Raw genomic sequence first — 15,411 nt, 5'->3', positions numbered from 1 at the left:
ATCTTCATTGCCCACTCCCCACCAAGTACATTAACTAACAAAATCCTATTTTTAAAAAACTGAAGAAATTGTTATTTTTTAAAGCTTGCATACATTATCTTTGTAATAATCAAATGGAAGGCAAATGTCTGGATGACAAAGGGTGGGTGGCCCTAAGATGTGGAAGGTGGATGGGGGAGACTAATGCATACATGAAGTGAAAATGGCCCTGGAAATTAGAAGAACCTGGATTCTCACTTGTGGGCTCTTATAGTAACAATCACATGTAAGTATTATTTTTTAAGGAATATAGTTGAGCCCTGGCTGGGTGGCTCAGTTGATTGGAGCACCGTCCCATACACCAAAAGGTTGCGGGTTCAATTCCTGGTCAGGGCACATACCTAGGTTGCAGGTTCAATCCCCAATCAGGGTGTGTATGGGAGGCAATCAATCAATGTTTATCCTTCTCTCTCTATCCCTCTTTAAAATTAATAAAAACAGCCCTAGTCAATTTGGCTCAGTGGATAGAGCATTGGCCTACAGACCAAAGGGTCCCAGGTTTGATTCCGGTCAAGGGCACATATCTCAGTTGCAGGCTCCTCCCTGGGCCAGGCCCTGGTCAGGGTGTGTGCAGAAGGCAACCAATTGATGTGTTTCTCTTACATCGATATTTCTCTCTGTCTTTGCCTCTCTCTTCCACTCCCTCTAAATATCAATGGGAAAAATATCCTTAGGTGAGGATTAAATAAAAATATATAAATAAAATTAATAAAAACATATCCTTGAGTGAGGATTAAAAAAAAAGAATATAGTCAAATACAATATTAGTTTCAGGTGTACAACATAGTGATTCAACATTTAAATACCTTATAAAATAATCACATTAAGTATAGTACTATCTGTCACCCTACAAAGTTATTACAATATTATTGAATAGCCTTGGCCAGTGTGGCTCAGTTGGCTGAAAGTCATCCCATGCACCAAAAGGTCAAAGGTTCAATTCTTGGTCAGAGCACATGCCTGGGTTGCAGGCTCAATCCCCAGGAGGGGGTGTGTAGGAGACAGCCAATCAATGTATCACTCTCACATTGATGTTTCTATCTCTCCCTCTTTCTCTAAAATGAATAAAAACATTTAAAAACAATATTATTATTGACTATATTCCCTATACTGTACATCACATCCCTGTGACATTTTATTTTTTTAAATGCCTTTCTATTTCTATAGCTATATATATATACACACACACACACACACACAGACACACATTCTTACTGATTTCAGAGATGAAAGGAGAGGGAGAGAGACATAGAAACATCAATGATGAGAGAGAGAGATTGATTGGCTGCCTCCTGCATGCCACACATTGGGGATCGAGCCTGAAACCCAGGCATGTGCCCTTGACCAGAATCAAACCTGGGATCCTTCAGTCCGCAGAACAACACTTTTTCCACTGAGCCAAACCAGCTAGGGCAGAGTCTTGGATTTTTTAAGTTACACTAGTTTGTGTGGGTTTGTTTTTTTGTTTGTTTTTTGTACTTCATAATATATTCATGTTTTAACAATAATAGCTAACACTTAAATAGCACTTATGATGCACTGGGCATTGTTCTATTAAGTCATTTACACGGATTAAATTTTTACCATAATCTCATGAGATATGAATGATATTACCCTTATAGAGGAAACTGAAGTACAGAGAGGTTAAGTAATCCTAAGGTCATGTAGCTAATAAATGGTGGACCCAGGATTTAATTCATCTAAGTGTGGCTCAGAGAAGGTGCTATGAATAACTACACTTTAATATTGAAAAACATTTTCATGAATAAAACTGACACTCCAGAAAGCAGCACTGTGTTTTGCCCTGTGGTTTCAGCATCCCCACTGTATACCATCAGAGGTCTGCATATTCCAAGTCAAAAACTACTGATACTGAGATCAGATGTGCATGACCAAGAAAGAGATTCTGACTCCTGACACCCAATAATAACACAGGACTGGCCTAGAGCCAGTGGCATTTCCTCAAAAACTCAAGACTCCTGGACGAGCCAATAGAGAGCAAGTTAATCAGGAAATGACACAGAGAAGCAAAGTGAGGGCTTTAGGGTCACTAAAGAGCTGAAATGTGTGGCTGCAGATCTGGAGGACAGAACCTAACCAGCATCCTACCTTCTTACAATTATTTCCCCCAGAGAGCCTGTAGGAGGCAGATGTGAAAGGACTAAGACCCTAGATGTTACTGCTAGGGACTAGGATAGAAGTGTATAGTCTGGATTATTTCAGATGCAGTTGTCAGACACCAAATATAAACTAGAGTTTTGTAATAGAAAAGTCCATAATGGCTTCAGGTATAGCTGTGTTTCCTTCATTGTCAGTTAAGCTCCTCCCAACAGTAGCAAGATACCAACAACTCTGTTTATGACCAATTTGCTTAGCCATCGCAGAAGTTAAAATTATTTCCCAATACTTCTAGCAAAGATCCTAGGGTTATGTCGCATTTGGCTGCATTAGGCACTAACACCACTACCCCGCAAACATACACACACAGCCAGTCACTGTCTGGAGTGGTAGGAATGGAATGTTTTGATCCAACAGGACAGGGCATCTGCCCACACTGGAACTTCAGAGTAAAGCAGCCCCACAAAACCTCATAAACTGAGTGGTAGAAAGGGTAGTTCCCCAAAGAAAATTATAGGTTTCTTACCAGAAGAAGGAATGAATAGATGCTGGGCAGGCAAAATCAATAGTCAACCTGTACAAGATGGGCAGGAGCCACAGATAATGGGTCACACGCAAAACAGTTAATTTGAGCAAGCTCTTACCCTGGATTGTTTGAATGCCCTAAAAGCAATTTGGCAAACATTTACTGAGTATTCGCCATGTACAAGGTGTAGCACCTTCCACATAATAAGTGCACAGCAAGACAGTCCTCTGCTGCCATCCCCAGTAAGACAATTACCAGACTCAAGCTATTCCTCCCATCCTATATAATAAAAGGCTAATATGCAAATCAACCAAACATCAAAATGATGGGTCGCTATGACAAGCACTTGACACCAGGGGGCAGATGCTCAACACAGGAGCACTGCTCAGCCAGAAGCCACAGCAGCGCTAAGGATGTCCAACTGCTGGACGTCCCCTGAGGGCTCCTGGACTGCGAGAGGGTGTAGGCCGGGCTGAGGGACAACCCCCCAGTGCACAAATTTCATGCACTGGGCCTTTAGTAGGAGTATAACGGGCAAACTGCTATTCATCTCTCAGAAACCAGCTCTGATGTCATCTCCCAGGAAGCCTTCCCTTGCCTACCATCCCTGTCAGAGTTAGTCACCTTCCATCCACCTCTGAACTTGATACATACTGATATTATCACATTGTACCATAATTTATTGATTCTTCTGTCTCCCCAAATAATGAGTGGCATCTCTGTATCTCTAGTGCCCAGGATATAATAGATGCTCCAAAAAGTTTATTGACCTGAGTTAAAATGAGTTCCCAGGTATGGCTTGTCCTCAGGCTTCTATGGAATATTCCTGAAACTATTTAGCTTCCCTTCTCAATAGGCATTCCTTTCAAGAGTCATTTTGCCATTATCTCAATTCAACTGAATTAATACTTACTTTGAATGCCTATCATATACCAGGTAGTATTAGGCTTTAAGGATTCAGAAATTAATGAGATACATTTCAATTGTAGTGCTCTAAAGAGGCCAGAACTAGCTCTCCTACCAGAATTTCTTTTTTTTTAATTTCTTTATTGGTTAAGGTATTACAAATGTGTCCTCATCCCCCCCCATTAATCCCCAACCTCCCCGCCCGCCCCCCCCAACCTCCCCCCCCACACACACCAGAATTTCTTTAGCTGGGAAAACAAATATCTGCCTTGGTTTCTACTCTGTTTTGTGACCTGGTCATTCTCCTCCCCCGCACCCCAACCCCACCATTTCCAGGCCTTTTTTCCCCCAGAAGGAAAGGCCTGACTTGTTGTAAAATCTATAACAAATGTGTATGTGTGGAATTAAACTCCACATTTCCATTTGTCTAGATTAAAAACCTTGGAGTAATCCTTTATCTTCCCTCCCACACATCTATCCATCAGTCAACAAATCCTGTTGACTTTCACTTCAAATCCAAAATCCAACCATATTTCATCACCTCCCTCAATCTGATACCAACCATTAACACAGTGGTTCTCAACCTGTGGGTCGCGACCCCTTTGGGGGTCGAATGACCCTTTCACAGGGGTCGCCTAAGACCATTGGAAAACACATATATAATTACATATTGTTTTTGTGATTAATCACTATGCTTTAATTATGTTCAATTTGTAACAATGAAAATACATCCTGCATACCAGATATTTACATTACGATTCATAACAGTAGCAAAATTACAGTTATGAAGTAGCAATAAAAATAATTTTATGGTTGGGGATCACCACAACATGAGGAACTGTATTAAAGGGTCGCGGAATTAGGAAGGTTGAGAACCACTGCATTAACATCTCTTGCTAAGGTCATTGCCATATAGGTTCATGTCTGCTCTTCCTGCTTCCACCCTTGTGACCCTACAGTCTATTCTCACAGAGCAGGCCAGAGTGATTCTTTAAAAATGGAAGTTCAGCCCTGGCCAGGGAGCTCAGTTAGAATGTTGTCTGATACACCAAGACTGCGGGCTAGGTCTTGGTCAGGGCACATAAAAGACTCAACCAATGAATGCATAAATAATCAGAACAATAAATAGTTGTTTCTCTCTCTCCCTTCCTCTCTCTCTCTAAAAATCAATAAAAATGGAAGTTCAAACCCTCCAATTACTCCCCATCTCATTCAGAATAAAGCTAAACAGTCCTTTATGTTTCCTCCTTTCTCTTATCCTGATCTCTTGTCTATTCCGTCCAAGCCACACTGGCCTCCTTGCTGTTTCTTTTTTTTAAAATATATTTTATTGGACAGAACCTAGACACAGAACCTACACAGAACCTAGAGACAGAAGAACTTCACTGGAGAGAACATGGCAAAAGATCCTGGACAGAAACTGGCCACAGAACCTAGAGACAGAACCTAGAGAGAGAACCTGGCTGAAGAACCTAGAGACAGAACCTGGCTACAGAACCTGGATAGAACACGGCAAGAGAACCTGACTAGAACCTGGTGACTGAACCTGGCTGGAGAACCTGGACAGAACCTGGCTGGAGAACCTAGCGAGGGAACATGGCTACAGAACCTGGCTGGAGAACCTAGCAAGAGAACATGGATACAGAATCTGGCTGGAGATCCTAACCAGAACTTCGCTGGAGTTCCTGACCAGAACTTGGCTAGAGATCCTGGCTAGGCTGCTGATCAACTGAACGCTGTCTCCGTGTCATTCCTTCTTCGCCAACTCCGTCCACACCTTTGGGGACCCCTGGACCTGCTGGGGTTGGACCCCAGCAGAGCCCACAACCCAGGCATGTGCCCTGACCAAGAATCCAACCATGACCTCCTGGTTCATAGGTTGATGCTCAACCACTGAGCCACACCAGCAGGGCTCCAGCTGCATTTTTAGAACTTATTTTGTTTGTTAATTCTCACCGGAGGATATTTTTCCATTGATTTTTAGAGAGAGTGGAGGAGGAAGAGACAGAGAGCGAGAGAGAGAGAGAGAGAAACATTGATATGAGAGAGACACATGGATTGGTTGAGATCGAATTTGCAATCGAAGTATGTGCCTTTGACTGGAATTAAACCAGGGACCCTTCATTTGAGGGCCAATGCTTTATCCACTGATCCAAACCGGCTGGGGCTCTAGCTGCATTTTTAGAAAAGATTTTCCCTTCCCCACATTTCAACATTTCTTGAAAAGCAATAAAAAAATATATATATATATATATATATATATATATATATATATATATATATATATATATATATATATATATTTCATTGATTTTTTACAGAGAAGAAGGGAGTGGGATAGAGAGCCAGAAACATCGATGAGAGAGAAACACCAATCAGCTGCCTTCTACACACCTCCTACTGGGGATGTGCCCACAACCAAGGTACATGCCCTTGACCGGAATCGAACCTGGGACCCCTCAGTCCACAGGCCGATGCTCTATCCACTGAGCCAAACCGGTTCGGCTCCTTGCTGTTTCTTAAACACACCAGGCATGCATGCTTGTGCCTGAGGGCCTTTCCGCTGACTTCCTCTGCCTGGAATGCCCCCTTTCTCTGGATATATGCCTGACTAATTCACTCATTTCCTTCATGTGTTTGCTCAAAAGTCACCTCAGTGAAGCCTACCCTAATTGCCTTGTATATAATTGCCACCTGCCCTCCCCTTTCTTGTTTCCTGCACAGCAATCATTCCTTTCTAACATACTACCGAATTTACTCATTTAATGTCCATCTCCCAGGACTGTAAGCTCTGAATATCAATTAAATATCTACTAAATCATAACTGCAGCCTTGGTGTATGGGACCATGCTCTAACCAACCGCGCTGCCTGGCCAGGTTTGAACTTCCATTACGAGCCAAGCACTGTGCTAAGCGATGGAGCTACCAGGTGATTAACACAGCTTATAAGTCTTATGAGGGAAGAAACCATCACAAATGTAGCTCATTTATTGATTGCGTCCTCTGCATTAAGTGCTTGCCATAATAATGTTAACATGTATAAAACAGACTCTGTTCTACATGCATTATCTCATGTAACCCTCACCAAGACCTACCACATGAATATTACCAGCCTCATCAGAAAGGACAAGAAACAGGATTTCAAAGCTGGGAACCGGCAGAGTCAGGGTTTGAACAGGTGGTGTCAGGGGAGTAGGGTCAGATGTAAAATACTTCCAGCGGTTCTCAACCTGTGGGTCGCGACCCCTTTGGCGGTCGAACGACCCTTTCACAGGAGTCGCCTAAGACCTTCCTGCATATCAGATATTTACATGACGATTCATAACAGTAGCAACATTACAGTTATGAAGTAGCAACGAAAATAATTTTATGGTTGGGTCACAACATGAGGAACTGTATTTAAAGGGCCAGAAAGTTGAGAACCACTGATAGATCTTAGGATTGGCAAGACTACGTACCTACGTAAAAGATTAGCTGTGGTGCCGAGGGAGGTGGGAAATAGCTCCCAGGTTTTGACTGGAGTGGACCAAAGAGCAACAAGGCCGCAGAGAAAGGTGACAGCCCAGTTTGGAAGGGGTTGAGTTTGGGGAGCCTGGGAGCCACTCAAGGATGCAGTCCATCCCCGGCAGGAACTGAGACGGGAGGCGGGTTCCGGGCCCCGCCCTCGGGCCTGAGAGATGCGGGGAGAAGGCACGCACGGAGCAGCAGGACGTGGGTTCCCCTGCCTCTCGGGTTTCTTCCGCAGCAGCGGCAGGAAGGGCGTGGGGGACTGCGAGACAAAGACCCCGCAGGCCCCGCCTCTGTCCAGGCGGCCCCTTTAAGAAGCGCGCCCCCAGCCTCTAGCCCGGCCTCGTATGCAAATATAGCGGCGAGGCGGGAGCGCGCGGCCGATCCCCGGGACCGGGCTGCGGCGGTTAGTCCTCTCCCGGCCGCCGTCGCCTCCGACATATTGCCCGCAGGAGCTGCGGCGGCGAAGCAGAGCGCGCCGGGGGGAGGAGATGGGTGAGCAGAGCGGGCCGGGCCCGGCTCGGCCCGGGAACGGGCGGCGCGGAGATTGGGGTGGCCAGGCTGCTCATGGCTCCCCACGCGGACCGGATCCCGGCAAGGGGCGGGGGAGGGGATCCGGGCGCAGAGGGACCCCGCCCCCTCCGGTCGCTTTGCGGGGTGGGGCCTCTTGTGGGGGCGGGGCATCCGGGGGCGGGGCTTCCCGTGCGGGGTGGGGTCTTGTGGAGGATTGGGCTCTGGTGAGGATGGGCTAGGCGTGGGCGGGGCCTTGGCCTAGGGGCGGGGGCGTCCTTCCGGGCTGGGGGGCTTTCTGCTGGAAGCGGTGGGGCGGGAAGGAGACCTAGACTAAGGGAACCCCATTCTGGAGCGAGGCTTCTGGGTACACGCAGCTTTTAAGGGCTCGTGGGCGGGTTTTCTGGGCTGACAATTGTGTGTAGGCGGGACTTCTGGGCTGAGGGTGCTTGTGTGGGTGCAGAGCTTCTAAAGAGAGGAGACTAGGTATGCAGAGCTTTTGGGGTGAAGGTATTTGTGTGGGATCTTCTAAGCCGAGTATAATAGTGTGCGAACAGAGCTTCTGGGCTGGGGGCTGGCTGAGGGGCAGAGTTCGAGGACAAGTGCTTTGTAGAGGCTTGTGGGAAAAGCTTCCAAACTGAGGAACTAGGGCAAAAGGCATGTGTTGTGTAAGCTGCTGTGTTGCCCTGAAGGGATATAAACAAAGCTATAACCTTGACTAGAACTGGGGTGGTGCTTGTTAGCAGGATGGAGCCTGGGAGCTCGGGCTAGACTGCTAAGGCTAGAGAAAATAGATGGTGGGTCCAAGTTTGGGTCCACAAACACACCATTCTCCCAAAGCCACATCCTTGGCCCTGTGCTCAGGCCCTGGGTCTTGACCATAAGACACCAGGATGCCCCTCGATGCCCCTCGAGCTGGATCTCAGGCCCTGGAGGGGAAAAACTTCACGACTGCCCAGAATTGTCAGCCTATAGAAACTGGGTAGTATCTGAATGGACCAGCATACACCAGAGCTAAGAGCACAGGACCCAGCCCCCAAACTGCCTGTGACACAGTATAAACTCAGTTTCCGAATCTATGGAAAACCTACCCTGCAGGTTTCATCACTCATCAATATATACTTATTGGGCATTTACTTAATGCTGGGCACTGTGGTAGGGGGAGGGGATACAGCGGAAGAAGACGTGAATGTAGTGACCTCACTGACCTTCCATACTAGTGGGTAAGACAGACAATAAGTATGTTAACAAATGAATAAGAAAAATTCCAAGAGTGAATTGTTGTGGGGGTGGGAACGAATTATGAAGCAGATACTTCCAAAATGGCAATCAGGGAAGGGCTCTCGGAACAGAGGATACAGCAAGTACAAGAGGTAGCAATAAGCTTGGTTTGCTTAAGGAGAGAGAGGCCAGGATGGCTGAAGCATGGGGGCAGGCAGAGAATGGTAGATGAGGTTGGAGAGGTAGGCAGGAGCCAGATCATAGGTCTTTGTGATTAAATGGTAAAGTGAGACAGCAGGTAAACTGGTAGGCAGGATCACTGCTGTTATCCTTGATATATGCCCTTTGGCTTGAGGATTTACCTTATTTGAGTCCCACAGGAGGACGAAGAGGTCCCAACAGGACATCCTACTGTCGTAATCCGCTGTGTGAGCCAGGGTCCTCCGGGGGCTCTGGTGGGGGCCACACTTCCAGTGCATCAGTCACCAGTGTCCGTTCCCGCACCAGGTAAACTGCCTTTCTGTGTCTTGCCCCTCACTGTGGGCTCACAGGGATAGTAAGGACAAAGCTGTCCCTGACTGAGCTCTAGAATGTGATAGCCCAGATGCCAGAGGGGGCTCAGAAGGCAGCAGAAAAGACCCAGAGGAGGGTCATTTGTACAGTTGCAGTGGGACATCCTATATAATAAAAGGCTATAATGCAAATCAACCGAATGGTGGAAGGACTGGTCGCTATGACATGCACTGACCACCAGGGGGCTCAATGCAGGAGCTGCCCCCTGGTGGTCAGTGCGCTTCCACAGGGGGAGCACCACTCAGCCAGAAGCCCTGAGCCAGGCAGCCGGACATCCCCTGAGGGCTCCCAGACTGCGAGAGGGCACAGGCCGGGCTGAGGGACTCCTCCCTCCCACGAGTGCATGCATTTCATGCACCAGGCCTCTAGTAGTGTAATAAATCCAAAGGCCTGGATTCTAGTTACAGTTCTGCTGCTGATTTGCTGGTGGCTTGGACAAGTTATCTCCCCTCTTTGGGCCTCCTATTTTCCTTGTCTGTAAAATGGACCTAATAAATTTTTACTTCCTGGGGGATGTTGGGTAGCCTGAACAAGACTAGGGATAGGAAAAGGCTCTGTCAGCCCCTATGTCTGACATGTAGGATCAGGACTCCATTCTTGCCATGAACTGCTTTTCTGATCCTACCCCACCATCCTGTGCCTCAGAAGCCCTTGGTGGGGTTCTCAGGTCAGCTCCTGATGTTTTCCTTTCCTGTCCCCAGGAGCAGTTCTGGGACGGGCCTTTCCAGCCCCCCACTGGCCACCCAGACAGTCGTTCCCCTCCAACACTGCAAGATCCCGGAGCTGCCAGTTCAAGCCAGCATTCTATTTGAGCTGCAGCTCTTCTTCTGCCAGCTCATAGCCCTCTTCGTTCACTACATCAATATCTACAAGACAGTGTGGTGGTACCCACCTTCCCACCCGCCTTCCCACACCTCCCTGGTAGGTGTCCAGCTAGGACCAGCTGTGTATGTGTGTGTGAGTGTATGCTTGGTTTCAGTTTAGCACAGCTTACCTAGCACCCTGTCGGCTTGGCCTCATGCTGGGCAAGGGAAGTGTAGAAAGAACAGGAAACTGGTGATTCCTGAATTCTCACCCCTAATGTGCCCAGCACCACACCAGGCATTGTAAAGGTGGAGATGAATCTAACAGATTTTGCCTAAAGGAGCACAGTCTTAAGTCCTGTGGGGGAGATGAAGCATAGACATCTGTGAGTGTATCAAGGAGTGGAAAGATCTCCATGCAGAACGAGAAGTTCAGGGACAGGGACAGGGTGACTAGGGCAAGGGGGCTCACACACCACTCTCTTATCTCCAGGGACGTTCCCACTTCCCTCCTCTGGGTCCTGTTCTACTCTAGGTAATTTCCTGTCCTGACTCAGCTGGAGGCCTATGAAGGTCAGAGAGTGGGGATAGTCCCTATGGAAAGGACTGGGCAGGGGGAGGTGGATCTGAGAATAGATTGTATATGGGCAGGGGGCCCCACGTGACCCCCAGGCCTCTGCCCCCGACAGAATTTCCACCTGATCGACTTCAACTTGCTGATGGTGACCACCATCGTACTGGGCCGCCGCTTCATTGGGTCCATCGTGAAGGAGGTGATTGGGTCCTAGAGGCTGGGGACTTTGGGACGCCCTTTCCCCGGGGGTGCCGAGGAGATACGTGGAGCCCTTCAATCCTGAGGCCTTTCCTTGGGGCTCCCTTCGGACTTGGTTGAAGAACATTACTCACATCCCTTTGGCCGTTGGAGTTTACTGGGTGTCAAGGCGGGCGCCCCTTGCCAGGTTCTGCCGCGGCTGCAGCCCCATGTTTCCCTGGGTGGGGCACAGGCCATGCCGGGAGGGATTTGGGCACAGCCTCTGTGGCCTTCATCCAAGGCCCCATCCTGTCCTATCTCACCCTGACCCAGGCTTCTCAGAGGGGGAAGGTCTCCCTCTTTCGCTCCATCCTGCTGTTCCTCACCCGTTTCACCGTTCTCACGGCAACAGGCTGGAGTCTGTGCCGCTCCCTCATCCACCTCTTCAGGACCTACTCCTTCCTGAACCTCCTGTTCCTCTGCTATCCGTGAGTACCCCTCATTCACCCCTCACTGCCTGACACCTGGTTCTTGACCTTTGCCCTGAGTGTAGCTGGGTCAGCAGGCCCCCACACCTGGAAGACTCCCAGGCAAGGCAGCAACAATGTTCTCTCACATTGTCAGACAACATCCCCCTGCGATCAGAGCGATTAGCCGCCTTTCACAGGAGCAGAAACTGAGATGGCATCATTTACCCAAGGTGCCACCAAGGGGGAGTCAGAATAGGACTCAAATCTGAGTGTATATCCCAAGGGAAGGTTCCTGAGGGAAGTGCATGTACTTTGTCTCCTCTCTTCCTTTCCTTTCTCTCTGGTTCTCTGTCTGTCTCTGTACATAACAGTGTTTATGTAAGCTCTTGGTGCCTCCCTTAGGTCTGTGTGCATGCAAGCACCTGTGTGTGTCTATGCATGAAGCATGTGTGTGTGTGTGTGTCTGCACATGCATGTGTATATGTCTGTCTTTGTCTGTTTTGGTCACTCTCTCCCTCCATCTTGCCAGAACCCAAATTGTCGAAGATGGAGAGATAGTGTCTGAGAGGAGCCCAGGACTGCCCCTTCCTGGCCTAGGATTGGGGAGGGCTTTGGAAAGGTGTCTACTCTGGCTGTTCATGGGACAGGCTCCTGGCTGCCTAGGCATTAACAGTTATTTCCCAACCCCTGAGCTTTCTGGTGCATGAGCTTCTCTAAGTTGGACCAGCCTGTTCCCTGGGAAGCTTCATAGCTGGACACTTCTCCCTCTCTACCCTGGTTAACCAAAAGGGCACTGTCATGGGAGGAGACCCATCACTATTGCTTCAGTTATATCTAGTTTATAATGAGAAGAGTGACACATGTCATATACAAACATTAAACTTTATAGGAGCTTTTAACATAGAAAATGAAAGTCCACATAATCTCAGTCCCCTAGAAAACCATTACTTTCTGCAAGCATGTCAAACTCGAGTTTGACATGCTTGCATATCCTTCCTTTTTGTGTGTGCTAGAACACAATACACTTTTGTTTGTTTTTGGTTTGTTGGTTGGTTGGTTTTGATTTACACACATACTTTTTTAAAAACAAAAATGGGATTGTACTATGCATGATGTTGTAAAATTGATTACATTTTCCACATAATCATATAACTTGGATATTTTTTCATGGCAATATATATGGTCTACCTCACTTTTTTTAATGGCCTGATAGCATTCTATTGTATAGATTTTTCACACTTTGTTTTGTCTTCTATTAGTAGATTTTTTTAGTTATTCCTAGTTTCTCCCTACTTAATGAGGCAGGGAACATTCTTTTGCATACATCTTTGCACACTTGTTCAGTGTTTTTGTAAAACAGATTTGCAGAAGTAGAATTACTGCATCAAAAGTTATGTCCATGTTTTTAAAAATTGACTTGAGAGAGAGAGAAAAAACAACAACATTAATGTGAAAGAGAAACATTGATAGGTTGCTTCACCTGGACCTGGAACCAAACCCACAACCTGGGCTTTGCCCTGACTGGGAATTGAACCAGGGACCCTTCAGTGCAAGCGACGATGCTCAACCAATTGAGCCACACCAGCTTTGATAGCTATTAGCAATTGACCCTCCAAAATGGTTGTATTGATTTAAATTTTCAACGATTGCCTGAATTTGACCCTTTCTAGTTATTCTCCAGTGAGTCCATTCTCCTTGGATACAGACATCATCTAGTGTTTATATCTTGCATTATTTTTTATTTTTTTGCAAACATAATAAAAAAATCCGCATAAAAAAAATCAAGTCCAGTACTCTAAAACCTTATAATGGTAAATAGCCTCCAACTCCACCCCCCTGAGTAGTCCCACTTCTCAAAAACAATCCCTGTCACTGTTTCTGGTGTTAAATGTTTTTCAGGTCACCTCCATAATTCTAGTATTTTTATACCTTTATTTACTCTTTTTAAAAATTTATTGATATTATAATTGGGATAAAGGTTTACATAGTTCAAATTCAGCAGGTATAAATACTGCACACTAACTGCGGCACATACCAGAGTTGTGGATTTGATCCCTAGCAGGGGTCGTGCAGAAGGCAGCCAATGGATGTTTTTCTCTCTGTTTCTCTCTCTAAAATTAATAAAAACAAAAATTCAACAGATATGAAAGAATATGAATGAAAAAGTCTTCTCTTGACTCCTTTTTCCCAGCTACACAGTTTCCCTCCCCAGAGGTAGCCACCAATATTTCTGGTTTCTTGTATATCCTGGAAATAAATATCCTTTGCATATACATACATACCACACACTCATATATGCACATGCATACAGGTGCACATGCAATAACAAAATACTTAGTTCACCCTTCCATCCCTACTGTTTCCAGTGTTTGATAAGTTATTATTTTTAGTTTCCTATTGGTTATCATTTTCAGTAATATGAAAATGCCTGTCTTTTTTATTCCATCAATAGTAGTCAGTGTCTTAATTCCTTTTATGAAAAAGAAGAATATTAGGAACCCTGCCATTCCATTTTTTCACCCTCTTCCTCCTCTCACTTCCTGGCAACTATACTCTTATACTGTCAAGCTTGACATTCACACTCTTGTATATAAACACATTAAAGTCTTTCATTCTTTGTCTAAGTCTCATTCTAAAAATTAAAAATTAATAAGTAGACTTGATGTTATTAATATGAAAACATCATTTAGTGTAGGGCCAAGTAGTATGCATAGATGACATTCCTTCTCTATAGTTAACTGAATTATAATCTTGAGCCTCTTAAAAAAAGAATGTTCTAGTGTCTAGGTCAAATGGTTTCTCTTTTCTTACATTCCATCAAATGCTTAAAATCATTATCATAGTTTAGTTTGCTTCATATTTAGATTGTAACTTTCTTATACAGCTTTTTTTTTCATCTTGGAGTTTCTAATTGCCTTTTCTTTTCTTGTTGACAAAAGAATGATGGGCCTTCAACATATCCTCCAGTTTATCCAGCCTCTCAATCATGCTACCTGTTGCCTGGAGTTCATTTTACCCCCAAAAGACATCCCTCCTGGAGCTCTCCATCCTCCTGCTCCAGTCTGGAGTGGTTGCTCTTTAGGCCTGATGTACAGCTCTCAGCCTGGGACTTCCCTACGCTGCCCTCCTGGGTTGGATCCACTGTTTCCTGGATCCCATGTCTTCCTCTTTCTTGGTTTTTCTCCCTTATTTTGCTGGAATGCATAATCAGGTAATTTTCTTAACAATGGGTACATGGGAGTTATGTACATTCTGAGTCCTTGCATGTCTAAAATTGTCTTTATTCTGCCCTTATACTTAATTGATGATTCAGCTAAATGTAGATTTCTAAATTCATATTCTCAGAATTTTGAAGATATTGGTCCATTGTCTCTGGTATCCCATGTTTCTAAAGAGAAGACTAATACCAGTTTGATTCCAATTATTTGTAGATGACTTGTTTTTTTTTCTTTCTGAAGGCTTTTAGGGATATTCTGTTTAACTTTTGATTATTTGAAATTTCACCAGGGTGTGTCTGGTGTGGAACTTTCCTCATTCATCTTATTAGTGCTCTAGGATTTTTTTTACCACGAGATTTAGGTATTCAGCTCAAGGGAATTTTCTTCTATTATTTCTTTGATAATATTTTTCCTTTCATGTTTTCTTTTTTTTATATATTTTATTGTTTGTTTTTTTACAGAGAGGAAGGGAGAGGGCTAGAGAGTTAGAAACACCAATGAGAGAGAGAGACATCGATTAGCTGCCTCCTGCACACCCCCCACTAGGGATGTGCCCGCAACCAAGGTACATGCCCTTAACCGGAATCAAACCTGGCACCCTTCAGGCTGACACTCTATCCACTGAGCCAAACCAGTCAGGGCTCCTTTCATGTTTTCTATTCTCTCTGGGACGTCAGTTCATCATATGGTAGACCTCATAGGTTGGTTATCTGTTCCCCTTATATTTTCTCATCTCTCTCCCTTTCTTCTCTCCCTTCCTTCAGTCTTT

At 45.6% G+C, this 15,411-nt stretch overlaps 1 protein-coding gene across 7 annotated transcripts in view; it reads left to right on the top strand.

Annotated features, from left to right (window-relative positions):
- Positions 1 to 6,954: 6,954 nt before the first annotated feature.
- TMEM39B (transmembrane protein 39B) overlaps positions 6,955 to 15,411 on the top strand; it is a 23,469-nt gene continuing 15,012 nt past the window's right edge. The window contains exons 1-5 of one of the 7 annotated variants that reach the window (XM_059690380.1): positions 6,955 to 7,591; positions 9,208 to 9,334; positions 10,102 to 10,321; positions 10,893 to 10,976; positions 11,288 to 11,442. In XM_059690380.1, coding sequence (XP_059546363.1) covers positions 7,588 to 7,591; positions 9,208 to 9,334; positions 10,102 to 10,321; positions 10,893 to 10,976; positions 11,288 to 11,442 — 590 coding nt within the window. In that variant the 5' untranslated portion in view covers positions 6,955 to 7,587. Of the gene's footprint in view, positions 7,592 to 9,207; positions 9,335 to 10,101; positions 10,322 to 10,696; positions 10,777 to 10,892; positions 10,977 to 11,287; positions 11,443 to 14,363; positions 14,636 to 15,411 lie in introns of those variants that run through there. The other 6 variants (XM_059690382.1, XM_059690381.1, XM_059690385.1 and 3 more) reach the window with 6 other exon arrangements.

This window comes from Myotis daubentonii, chromosome 3, assembly GCF_963259705.1.
Source record: "Myotis daubentonii chromosome 3, mMyoDau2.1, whole genome shotgun sequence".
In the NCBI taxonomy this organism is placed as follows: Eukaryota; Metazoa; Chordata; class Mammalia; order Chiroptera; family Vespertilionidae; genus Myotis; species Myotis daubentonii.
This window is presented reverse-complemented; position numbering and strand designations above follow the sequence as displayed.